This window comes from Bufo gargarizans, chromosome 1, assembly GCF_014858855.1.
Source record: "Bufo gargarizans isolate SCDJY-AF-19 chromosome 1, ASM1485885v1, whole genome shotgun sequence".
Lineage (NCBI taxonomy): Eukaryota > Metazoa > Chordata > Amphibia > Anura > Bufonidae > Bufo > Bufo gargarizans.
In genome coordinates this window covers 276,804,270-276,816,122 of record NC_058080.1, presented here as the reverse complement: position 1 = coordinate 276,816,122, position 11,853 = coordinate 276,804,270, and the positions used below count along the sequence as shown (strand labels likewise).

Sequence of the window (11,853 nt, the reverse complement as noted above, 5' to 3'; positions counted from 1 at the left end):
CGGTCCCAGTGTATTGCAGACCCGATATATGCGGGCCGCAATAAGGCCAAGCGAACACAACGTCTGTGTGCAAGAGGCCTTAGAACTATGGCTCAGGATAGAAGTACAGCACCCACCAGTAGAACGCTTTCCAGGCATTTTGTAGATGTCCTTGTTGTATCTTCTCTAGTGGCCATTGAACTTGAAGCAATGTCTTCACTTGATTTGCCTCAAATGGTCAAAGTCCTGACAAATATTAAAAGGGTTTTCCAGGACATTACTACCTAACCTTAAGATACATCATCAGTATTGGATCAAAAGGGGTCCAACTCTTAGGACCTCAACGGTCAACTGGAAACAGACACTGAACAACACAGCTAAATACACTGTGTAGTAGGGGTGGGCGATATGGCCTAAAATCTATATTGCGATATAATTTTAAGCATGTGCGATATATTGTTTTCTATATTTGGGGGGGGGGGGGGGGGGGGCGTGTTTAAACTTTATTAATTTTTTTTACTTTTATTTAAATAACTATTAGCCTCCTTAAGGGCTAGAACGTAGAACCCTTGTCATATTCACCCTAATAGAGCTCTATTAGGGTAAATATGACTTTACACTCTCCCTGCTGCCTTGTGCACACACAACAGCAGGGAGCGGAGTCCCCTCCCCTAAACGGTGCCATCCACAGATCCCCCCCCCCCCCCTAAACGGTGCCATCCACAGATCCCCCCCCCCCTAAACGGTGCCATCCACAGATCCCCCCCCCCTAAACGGTGCCATCCACAGATCCCCCCCCCCCCCCCAACGGTGCCATCCACAGATCCCCCCCCCCCCCCCCAACGGTGCCATCCACAGATCCCCCCCCCCCCCCCAACGGTGCCATCCACAGATCCCCCCCCCCCCCCAACGGTGCCATCCACAGATTCCCCCCCCCCCCCCCCAACGGTGCCATCCACAGATCCCCCCCCCCCCCCCCCCAACGGTGCCATCCACAGATCCCCCCCCCCCCCCCCCCAACGGTGCCATCCACAGATCCCCCCCCCCCCCCCAACGGTGCCATCCACAGATCCCCCCCCCCCCAACGGTGCCATCCACAGATTCCCCCCCCCCCCCCCCAACGGTGCCATCCACAGATCCCCCCCCCCAACGGTGCCATCCACAGATCCCCCCCCCCCCCCCCCAACGGTGCCATCCACAGATCCCCCCCCCCCCCAACGGTGCCATCCACAGATATCCCCCCCCCCCCCAACGGTGCCATCCACAGATCCCCCCCCCCCCCCCAACGGTGCCATCCACAGATCCCCCCCCCCCCCCCAACGGTGCCATCCACAGATCCCCCCCCCCCCCCAACGGTGCCATCCACAGATCCCCCCCCCCCCCCCAACGGTGCCATCCACAGATCCCCCCCCCCCCCCCCAACGGTGCCATCCACAGATCCCCCCCCCCCCCCCAACGGTGCCATCCACAGATCCCCCCCCCCCCCAACGGTGCCATCCACAGATCCCCCCCCCCCCCCCAACGGTGCCATCCACAGATCCCCTCCCCCCCCCCAACGGTGCCATCCACAGATCCCCCCCCCCCCCCCCAACGGTGCCATCCACAGATCCCCCCCCCCCCCCCCAACGGTGCCATCCACAGATCCCCCCCCCCCCCCCCAACGGTGCCATCCACAGATCCCCCCCCCCCCCAACGGTGCCATCCACAGATCCCCCCCCCCCCAACGGTGCCATCCACAGATCCCCCCCCCCAACGGTGCCATCCACAGATCCCCCCCCCCCCCCAACGGTGCCATCCACAGATCCCCCCCCCCCTAAACGGTGCCATCCACAGATCCCCCCCCCCCTAAACGGTGCCATCCACAGATCCCCCCCCCCCTAAACGGTGCCATCCACAGATCCCCCCCCCCCCTAAACGGTGCCATCCACAGATTTCCCCCCCCCCCCCTAAACGGTGCCATCCACAGATCCCCCCCCCCCCTAAACGGTGCCATCCACAGATCCCCCCCCCCCCCTAAACGGTGCCATCCACAGATCCCCCCCCCCCCCCTAAACGGTGCCATCCACAGATCCCCCCCCCCCCCAAACGGTGCCATCCACAGATCCCCCCCCAAACGGTGCCATCCACAGATTCCTCCCCCCCCCCCCCCCCCCCTAAACAGTGCCATCCACAGATTCCTTTAACTTTATTCATTGGTGATCTCTTTACTGTATACCTTACTAGGTCTTAGCTCCGGTAAAAAGAGATCACCAATTAATAAAGTTAAAGTTACTGATTAGTTTTTAAATGTATTCCTGTGAGCGGCATGGCCCTGTATATTCTAACCCCCAGGCAAGCGTCCCTGTCACCATGGGAACGCCTGGGGGTTAGAATATACCATCGGATTTGAGTTTTCACGCGCTCACTGAGATCGTGAAAACTCAATGATTTACTGTCAGTCCCTCCCCTCCTCTTTTGTCATTGGTGGTCAGCGGCAGCCGCGCACAGTGGGGAGGGAGGGACTCTCCTTCTCCTCTGTGCCGGCTCAGGAGAAGATGGTGCGCGCAGAGAGCACGATCATATCACGATCCGGCGACATGCTCAAAATCCATATCGTGGCACAAATTTATATCGCATATCGCCCACCCCTACTGTGTAGTGACCATGTCTGGATACTGCAGCACTGCTCCAAATCACCTTAGAGGCCCAAAAAAAAATAAAAAAATAAAAAAAAAAATTAATATATATTATATATATACTGGCATTCTCATAGTACAGTACTGTATTTTTGGCAATTCTAGCAATTTTCAGTTTGAAATTCAACTCAGCACTAGTTGTTTTATTAAAAGTTTACCAGCTCAGTGAACAGGAATGCTCACACATAACTAAGCTCAGTAGTATTTCCATCTGGAACAGAGGTCTCTCCCGTACAAGGTCCTACACTACAAAGTGATCTCAGATACTACAGAAACACCCCGTTCTAAGGGCTACTTTACTTCTTCAATTGAATGAAGCCTAATTCCCTGACACAGAGTGCAGTCATGCGGTTGGAGGATTTTCTTCGATAGACTGGTTATTAACTGAAGAAGAAAATATTTCTAAAGAGGGAGGCCCCACACATTAGGACAAACATCTGCTAATTTCAGTGTTATCGGACGACTATCTAATGTGTACAACCAGCTTAAAAGGGTTGTCCGTGGTTTTTTTCCCCCTCTAATTTGCTCCCCAGCCAGCAGTACCTGTGAAGTCCATACTCACCTGCTTCCTAACTCTTTCCACTTCCAGTCCCCCACATGTCACCTCCCGCACAGATGGGGTTGCATGTGCCACAGGAGCCAATGACTGGCCTTAGCAGTGACATGTCCCCCAAGGAGCATGCGACCCAGCAGCAAGATGCCACTTATGGACAAATCACCACTGAAGCCACTGGTTGGTTGCAGTGGCATATGTGACCCATTTTGTGCAGAAGATGAAAGATAGGGGATAGAAGTTCAGTAAAGAAAACCAGGTAGCCGGAGTGAGAGAGCAGGCGAGTATACTGCTGGCTGGGGGGCAAATAAAAAAAAAAACAAAAAAAACTGGACAACCACTTTAAAGGGAGTTTGTCACCACAATTTGCCCTTATAGACCACTTACATAGCACTGTAGCATAACTATAGATCAGTCAAATGGTACTGGGCTGCAGGGGCGGCATTCGGGCTGTAAGTGCCCAGGCCGCTCTGCCTTCTTCTCACATAACCCCTCCCTAGCCTGTTGCTTGGCCCGCCCTGTAAGCCTCTTACGTCATCCAGTGTACTGGCCGATATCCCGCCGGCGCATGCGCACTGTGATGACCATTGTGGGCAGCATCATTCCATGCAGTGCGCATGCGCGGGCGGGATAGAGGCCAGTACACTGGATGACGTAAGAGGCATACAGGGCGGGCCAAGCAACAGGCTGGGGAGGGGTTATGTGAGAAGAAGGCAGAGCGGCCTGGGCACTGACAGCCCGAACGCCGCCCCTGGGCACCTGCGAGCCCTCATTTACATATGAATAAAACTAAGTTTTTGCCCCTGGTGAACATACAAACAAAGACAAAAGGTACCATTTGACTGATCTATAGTTATGCTACCGTGCTATGTAAGTGGTCTATAAGGGCAAATTGGCTTGTGTAAATCCACCTTAAGACACCACTGACATTGGTTTATCTTCTGGGGGGCAGAGGATTAGGCATGTTAAAGACCAGTATGCTTGATCCGTCTCTCTTTACCCAACATTCGCTGTCAGAGTATGTGACACAGATTCTAACTGTAGAAAAGAAGATACCTTAAGTGTGATGTCACACAGCTCCCCCACTTCATAGAAATGGAGAAGTGAGTTGTGAAACTCCTTCCAAGCTTCATCAGCTTCAAAGACATACGAGCCATCACCCTCACTGTCACTGTCGCTTGTGAAGGACTTGTCCTGATGGAACTTCCTTCTCCCCTTCGTCTGTGGTTGCTTGGGTTGGCCAGGGAGCATAGATTCGGATGCCATCAGAAGTCAAAAAGTCTCGGCAACCACAAAATACTTCATATCAATGAACATGGTCCTACAGATGCAGCCATCGGGATCTGCCAATAAAATAAAATAAATTAATAAACCTTTATTACATCCCATAATAACAGTACTGCAACAGAAACCAAGGTCCTCCCAGAAGGTCTTCACTGGCCAAGACCTTGTATAGATTCCTAGTAGCATGTACAAAATAACTAGCATGAAAAGTGGCAAAGATGTATAGGCCTTAGGCCATGTTGTCCACAACAACCAGGTTTCATTCCTCCAGGGCAACTTAGAACAAAAAATGAGGATTCTGTGTGGTTTCTATGGGAAAGGTCAAATTTTCTTTGAGATGATTTTGACACATGACGCCCGTTGGTCTAAGTTTCTTCTGCAGGGCACCCTACAATAACTTTCTTCCACGCTAATTAACATGCTTGCATTTAACTACTCGACATACCAGCCTTACAGCAGTAGTCATCATGGGCTAATTGCTGGCAAAGACAGGAAAAACTTGTTTGCCTGCTTCTTGCTATAGAAATCCCACCACGATTATCCAGTAGCTATGGAAACTCTCAGCAAGGAGCTGGAAGCTGACGCGTGGATCTGAACTTTGTGCCTCTACTTCCACCTACCGAGTGTATAATTCACACTGAATAAGAGCACTGCCGATTACACGTGACGCTCCATGACCCGTAAATCTGCTGATAGAACAGGCTGGAAATTATGTGAGGCCACTGCATTGTCTTCTGTGACCTTTCCCTTAGAAAAACAGTTTGATCATGGTGGGCGATGACATCTTAAAGGGGAACTCCATTCACGCACAATAGCTCTCCTATCGGTTCAGGCCTTAAAAGAACAGTCTATGGACTTCTTATGCTCTAATGCAGTGTTTCCCAACCAGTGTGCCTCCAGCTGTTGCAAAACTACAACTCCCAGCATGCCTGGACAGCTTTTGGCTGTGCGGGCATGCTGGGAGTTGTAGTTTTGCAACAGCTGGAGGCACACTGGATGGGAAATACTGCTCTAATGGGTTATCTTAGAGAACTTTATTAACTCACCAGTAGCTGATGAAAGAAATGCATTATCTAAGGTCCATCCACGATTTAATAGTTAGTAAATGCTGCTCTTAAAGGGGGCCCCTCTGGTCTCCTATATTGTCTTCTCTGAGGGCAGTAGAATGCTGCAAGCAGCGTTCAGCTGTCCGCCTGGCCGTGCGGAGGCGAGCGGAGCGGAGGCTGAACGCCGCCAGACTGATGCAGTCTGAGCGGATCCGCTCCATTCAGACTGCATCAGGGCTGGACGGAGGCGTTCGGGTCCGCTCGTGAGCCCCTTCAAACGGAGCTCACGAACGGACCTATGAACGCTAGTGTGAAAGTAGCCTTAGACTGTTTTAAGGAGACTGAACCTACTCCTGGATAAGGGTTCCGCTGCTTATTTGTGACTGTGCATCTAGCCCCCCCTTTTTTTTCAATCCTTGAGTTTACAACTAGGTCTTCTCGTGTGTCGTTTTTGGCGCTTTTTTTGCGGTAAAATCGCCAGCTTCAGATGATAGCTGAAGGTCTATGGATAATATGAAACGCAGCACACAAACATTTTCACGCTACTGCCATTTTTGTTAATTACTGTACAGAGAAACCTAACAATCTGCGGATGGAGGGCAGGGAGAGCCAGCAACCCACGAGTATCATCCGAGTCTTCAATGCTGCATAGGCCACATAAGTGACAGACCCCGGAAACCACTATGCTGCCCTCAGAACAGCATACGCAACTAGACAGGACCCCTTTAAAGATGCATTGGACATCCCCTATCTACTGGGCTCCTAAGCAGCTGCACAGGTTGCACTTTTGTCCATCTTTGCTCCTATGCAGGGAGAAGTAAAAGGGGTATTCTGGTTAGATTAAAAGGGTTTTCCAAGACTTAAAGGGAACCCGTCACCGGGATTTTGGGTATAGAGCTGAGGACATGGGTTGCTAGATCGCCGCTAGCACATCCGCAATATCCAGTCCCCATAGCCCTGTGTGCTGACAGCCGAGAACCAGGAAGAAGAGAGAGAGCGCTGGTGGTGAGGAGCGGCGGCGGTGTCCAGGAGCAAGAGAGGCAAGTTATTTTTTATTATTTTTTTGTGCTGATGGCTGACGTGATCTGAGGCATTGGGGGTCTGATTGCTGGTCTGACCTGAGGTGCAATGGAAAATATTTTTTTTCTTATTATCCTCCTCTAAAACCTAGGTGCGTCTTATGGGCCGGTGCGTCTTAGAGGGCAAAAAATACGGTCCTCAAACCAGAAATTGTCTGAAGCAGAGAGAATATACCAGGACCACACAGAGGAGAAGCCAGCTGCTGCAGACGGGACCGGGACCAGGGCCAGGTGGGGGGGGGCAAAATTTAGCTTCACTTGTGTTGGCAAAAATCCTTGCACCGGCCCTCCTGGTCGGGTCCTAATGCTGAATCCCCCACAGATCACAAGAAAGTGGGTCCCGTACCCCCTGCAGCCCCCTGAAATCAACAGAGCGGCTGGTTGGGCATTGAGTGTGGCCACTCCATTTATTTTTATGGGAATTACGGAGAGAACCCAGTGCTGTACTTAGGTGTCTCCCGAACTTCTATCGGGCCCCCGTGATTGGTGGGGCTCCCAGCGGTAGGACCCCCACCGATCTAATAGTAATCATCCCCTATCCTGTGGATACGGGATAACTTAATGTAACCAGAATAACCCTTATTTTGTTTTTCGAGATGTCCACTGTGAACTAGCCCTTGAGTTAAGGTGGGTTCCCATATACCTGATCATCCGTTGCAATGTCCCTCTGGCACGGTAGGGAACACTGATGGAAGGATTGATCCCATGTAGTGATGAGCGTATTGATTCTGGCCTAATTCCACAAGAGACCCTCCCCCATGATTTACAGGGCCAGACATCTCGCCTAGCCCTGTCAATCTCATGCCTGTGCCACTGCTCTCAGTTGCGACGCAAGCACAGAGGCTCCACTATGACCTGGGCACGCGCCACTCACATAGGGTACAAGTCGGCTCCTGCCCTGCTCAGGTAGCAGTAAAGAAGGGCACCAGATGTTGTAAAACTACAATTCCCACCATGCCCTGCTGCAGGCGGATAGCTGTAAGCAGTTTATGCATGCTGGGAGTTGTAGTTTTGCAACAGCTGTAGAGCCGCAAGTTGGCCATCCCTGCAGTAGAACCTCTGTGCTTGCGTCGCTACTTGGAGCAACGTAGGCGTGAGATAGACCGGCCCTTTCAATCAAGGGAGAGGGAATTCTTTTAGCAGAGAGGTCCAGCCCTCGCTGCTCCAGGAGGATGGTTTCTCAATGAGTTCGATTCGTATGAATAGATTCTCACATTTCCAATCCCATGGTTTTCTAGGACATAGATGTCCTATTCTGCCCAGCACCTTCAGCACACGTCATCCGCTGTATCCAGATCCACCATAAAACTGGCTGGACGCGACTGATGCATGCGAACCCAGCCTAGGCATCCCCCACCCCAGTGTAGCTGGAAGCTTCCCCCTCGATTGGCTGTTATCCATGGCTGTAGTAGTGAAAAATGACACAGCACCCGCTACAATCGACAGGACCCATGTCAGCACCCGCCAGAGCAACAGATGTTTTCTGTCATAGTATCCGGGTTATTAGAGGGGTGTCCTGATGTTGGGACCCCCTTGGCAGCTTGCGCACCCAGTAGGTTAGGGAATGAGAGCTCTACACGTGATCAGTTACGTCACCCGCGTTTACTACATACACAGAGCAATCACAGAGTACGGCGTCTAAGACCACCAGAGGAAAACCACCACAACCCCCATCCTACACATTCCTGCGTGCTCCAGAAAGTCTCAAAACTTTCAAATCAAGCCGATAGTTAATTAACCCATGAAAAGGTCTTCAACGACAAAGTCACGAGAGACCTTCCCAAACTATTCACATCTGTCCAAGGGGACTAGAGCGAGTTTTTTGTTTTCTAAGACCCCCCCCCCCCCCCCCAAGCATATTGGTGGAGATTTATCAAACTGGTGTAAAGTAGAACTGGCTTAGTTGCCCATAGCAACCAGATTCCTCATTTCATTTTCCAAGGGAGCTGTCCAAAATGAAAGGTGGGATCTGATTGGTTGCTATGGGTAACTAAGCCAGTTCTACTTTACACCAGTTTGATAAATCTATTCTCTACCCATTGAAACTCTACCATAATAGTCACACAACACAATTTCCAGCATAAACGCACACTTTGTTGACTCTGGCAAACAGCGACAGCGTTTACTATTTATCTTCCCATATACGTTCTATCCGCTCATTAAAAGCGGCCGATGGGTGACAACTTCCGATCTCCCCGTCCGCATGTGAAGGACTGGTGTCTAGTGTTGAGCGAACTTGTGTTTAAAGTTCGGCGTCTAAAGTTCGTTTTATCGAAGAATCGCGTTATGGATTCTAAGTTCCATTATGGTCCGTGGTAGCGGAATCCATAACGCGATTCTTCAATAACCCGAACTTTAGACGCTCAACACCACTGGTGTCACATCTTCTATGCCACCTGCCAAGGGAGAAAGATGGTGAACAGGACACTGTTTGGGTACAACGTAGCATAGCTTGGGGGTGCTGGGTGCCAGGGATGCACCAACATGCCACTCAGATACATGGTTCGGGCTGGCTGTGCCCAGCTACATAGGGTACTACATAGTGTGCTGCCATCAGCACAGACAAGGCAAAGTTTGAGCGGTTTATTGGAGACTCACTGATGTTCCCCTTTAACTATCGGGAGGTGAGTACACAGGCCCCTCATTTACCATACATGTGAGTGACATCTAGACCAGCGTGCCTCCAAGTAGATGGTCAGCTCTTGTTGTCAGCTGCCGTGTAAACAGACATGTCACACTTACCTCCATAGTGTAAACTAGGAGCTAGCACACTGCCATGTCAACAGTGACCCGCCCCGGAGCACACTACAGGAAACAGCGGCACTCAGAGTCCGTCCATCTCACCCGCAGCACAAGCGAGTAGTCTCCTCTCCAGGGCAGCTAGCTTTCCCTTCTACGGCCTTACTACGCATGCGCGCCTCCCTACCCCTCCCACAACGACGCATGGCGTCCATCTTTCTTGTGTGCAGAGACTAAAAGACAGGTCGTAAAGCGAGTACGTGTAGTACGACAGAACGAGTGTCGGAGATTTCAGTATTATTTATTGAATCGTGTGACTGTTCTTATTCAGACTGAACACTAGTAAATAAAACGTTTCTAAAGGAGAGATGTGGTGAATGTGCGGCATTTCTACCACTAGATGGCGCTTTAGGTTAAAGCGGTTTGGACTTTGAGGAATACAGTATACTGGTATATAAAGCATTACAGGGAACTGATTTATCGGCTGGTAAATAACTAAAGTACTATATTTCCTCAGGATGTCAGAAACAGAAGGTCGGGCTCTTCGCCGTTTATTATCTCTGCTAGTGTTAACCGAATTTCATGAAAAAATCCTCGCGCTTCATGGTAACGAAATGTTTTCCCTGAAATGGTGGTAAAATTTGCCACATCTTGCATGAAGATCCCGCGCAAAATCTCATGCGTCGTGACATATGATGTCGCCACACTGGTTCTGCACTGGCTCTTCAGGCAGGATGGCCGTGGCTGCCTCTTTGCAATCAAGTGTATGATTTAATTTTTTTTAATTTGCAAACAGTAAAATGCTTTACTATTGATCTCAGATGCCTCGATCAGCGATGAACGCGGCATCTGAGGGGTTCAATAATGGGGAGGCGCAATCGCTGTTCCCTGTCATTGCACCTGATATTTACAAAGAAATGTACAATGTGCTGTGATATTACTGTGGTTATTATCCCTGTGCTGTGACATCACTGTGGTTATTATCCCTGTACTGTGACATCACTGTGGTTATTATCCCTGTGCTGTGACATCGCTGTGGTTATTATCCCTGTACTGTGACATCACTGTGGTTATTATCCCTGTGCTGTGACATCGCTGTGGTTATTACCCCTGTGTTGTGACATCACTGTGGTTATTACTCCTGTACTGAGACAGACATTACTGTGGTTATTATCCCTGTACTGTGACATCAGTGGTAATTAGCCCTGTACTGTGACATCATTGTGGTTACTATCCGTGTACTGTGACATCACGGTGGTTATTATCCCTGTGCTGTTACATCATTGTGGTTATTACCCCTGTGCTGTGACATCACTGTGGTTATTACCCCTGTGCTGTGACATCACTGTGGTTATTACTCCTGTACTGAGACAGACATCACTGTGGTTATTATCCCTGTACTGTGATATCACTGCGGTTATTACCCCTGTACTGTGACATAACTGTGGTTATTATCCCTGTGCTGTGACATCACTGTGGTTATTATCCCTGTGCTGTGACATCACTGTGGTTATTACCCCTGTACTGTGACATCACTGTGGTTATTACCCCTGTACTGTGACATCACTGTGGTTATTACCCCTGTACTGTGACATCACTGTGGTTATTATCCCTGTGCTGTGACATCATTGTTATTATTATCCCTGTACTGTGACATCACTGTAGTTATTATCCCTGTATTGTGACATCACTGTGTTTATTATTTCTGTACTGTGACATCACTGCAGTTATTATCCCTGTGCTGTGACATCACTGTGTTTATTATTTCTGTACTGTGACATCACTGTAGTTATTATGCCTGTATTGTGACATCACAGTGTTTATTATTTCTGTACAGTGACATCACTGTGGTTATTATCCCTGTAGTGTGACATCACTGTGGTTATTACCCCTGTACTGTGACATCACTGTGGTTATTGTCTCTGTACTGTGATATTGCTGTGTTTATTATCCCTGTGCTGTGACATCAGTGTTCATTATCCCTGTACTGTGACATCACTATGTTTAATTTCCCTGTACTGTGACATCACTATGTTTAATTTCCCTGTACTGTGACATCACTATGTTTATTATCCCTGTACTGTGACATCACTGTCGTTATTATCCCTGTACTGTGACATCACTGTGTTCATTATCCCTGTGCTGTGACATCACTGTTGTTATTATCCCTGTACTGTGACATCACTGTGGTTATTATTCCTCTACTGTGACATCGCTGTGTTTATTATCCCTGTACTGTGACATCAGTGGTTATTAGCCCTGTACTGTGACATCACAGTGATTATTATTCCTGTGCTGTGACATCACTGTGGTTATTGTTCCTGTACTGTGACATCACTGTGGTTATTATCCCTGTAGTGTGACATCACTGTGTTTGTTAACCCTGTGCTGTGACATCACTGTGGTTATTATCCCTGTACTGTGACATCACTCTGGATATTATTCCTGTACTGTGACATCACTGTCGTTATTATCCTTGTGCTGTGACATCACTGTGT

At 49.5% G+C, this 11,853-nt stretch overlaps 1 protein-coding gene across 1 annotated transcript in view; it reads right to left on the bottom strand.

The window, feature by feature from the left end:
- KLHL8 (kelch like family member 8) overlaps positions 1 to 9,501 on the bottom strand; it is a 29,050-nt gene extending 19,549 nt beyond the window's left edge. Inside the window, exons 1-2 of the mRNA XM_044303731.1 lie at positions 9,359 to 9,501; positions 4,264 to 4,550 (exon numbers count right to left, since the gene is read on the bottom strand). Coding sequence (XP_044159666.1) covers positions 4,264 to 4,473 — 210 coding nt within the window. The 5' untranslated portion in view covers positions 4,474 to 4,550; positions 9,359 to 9,501. The remainder of the gene's footprint in view (positions 1 to 4,263; positions 4,551 to 9,358) is intronic.
- Between the last annotated feature and the right edge of the window lie 2,352 nt (positions 9,502 to 11,853).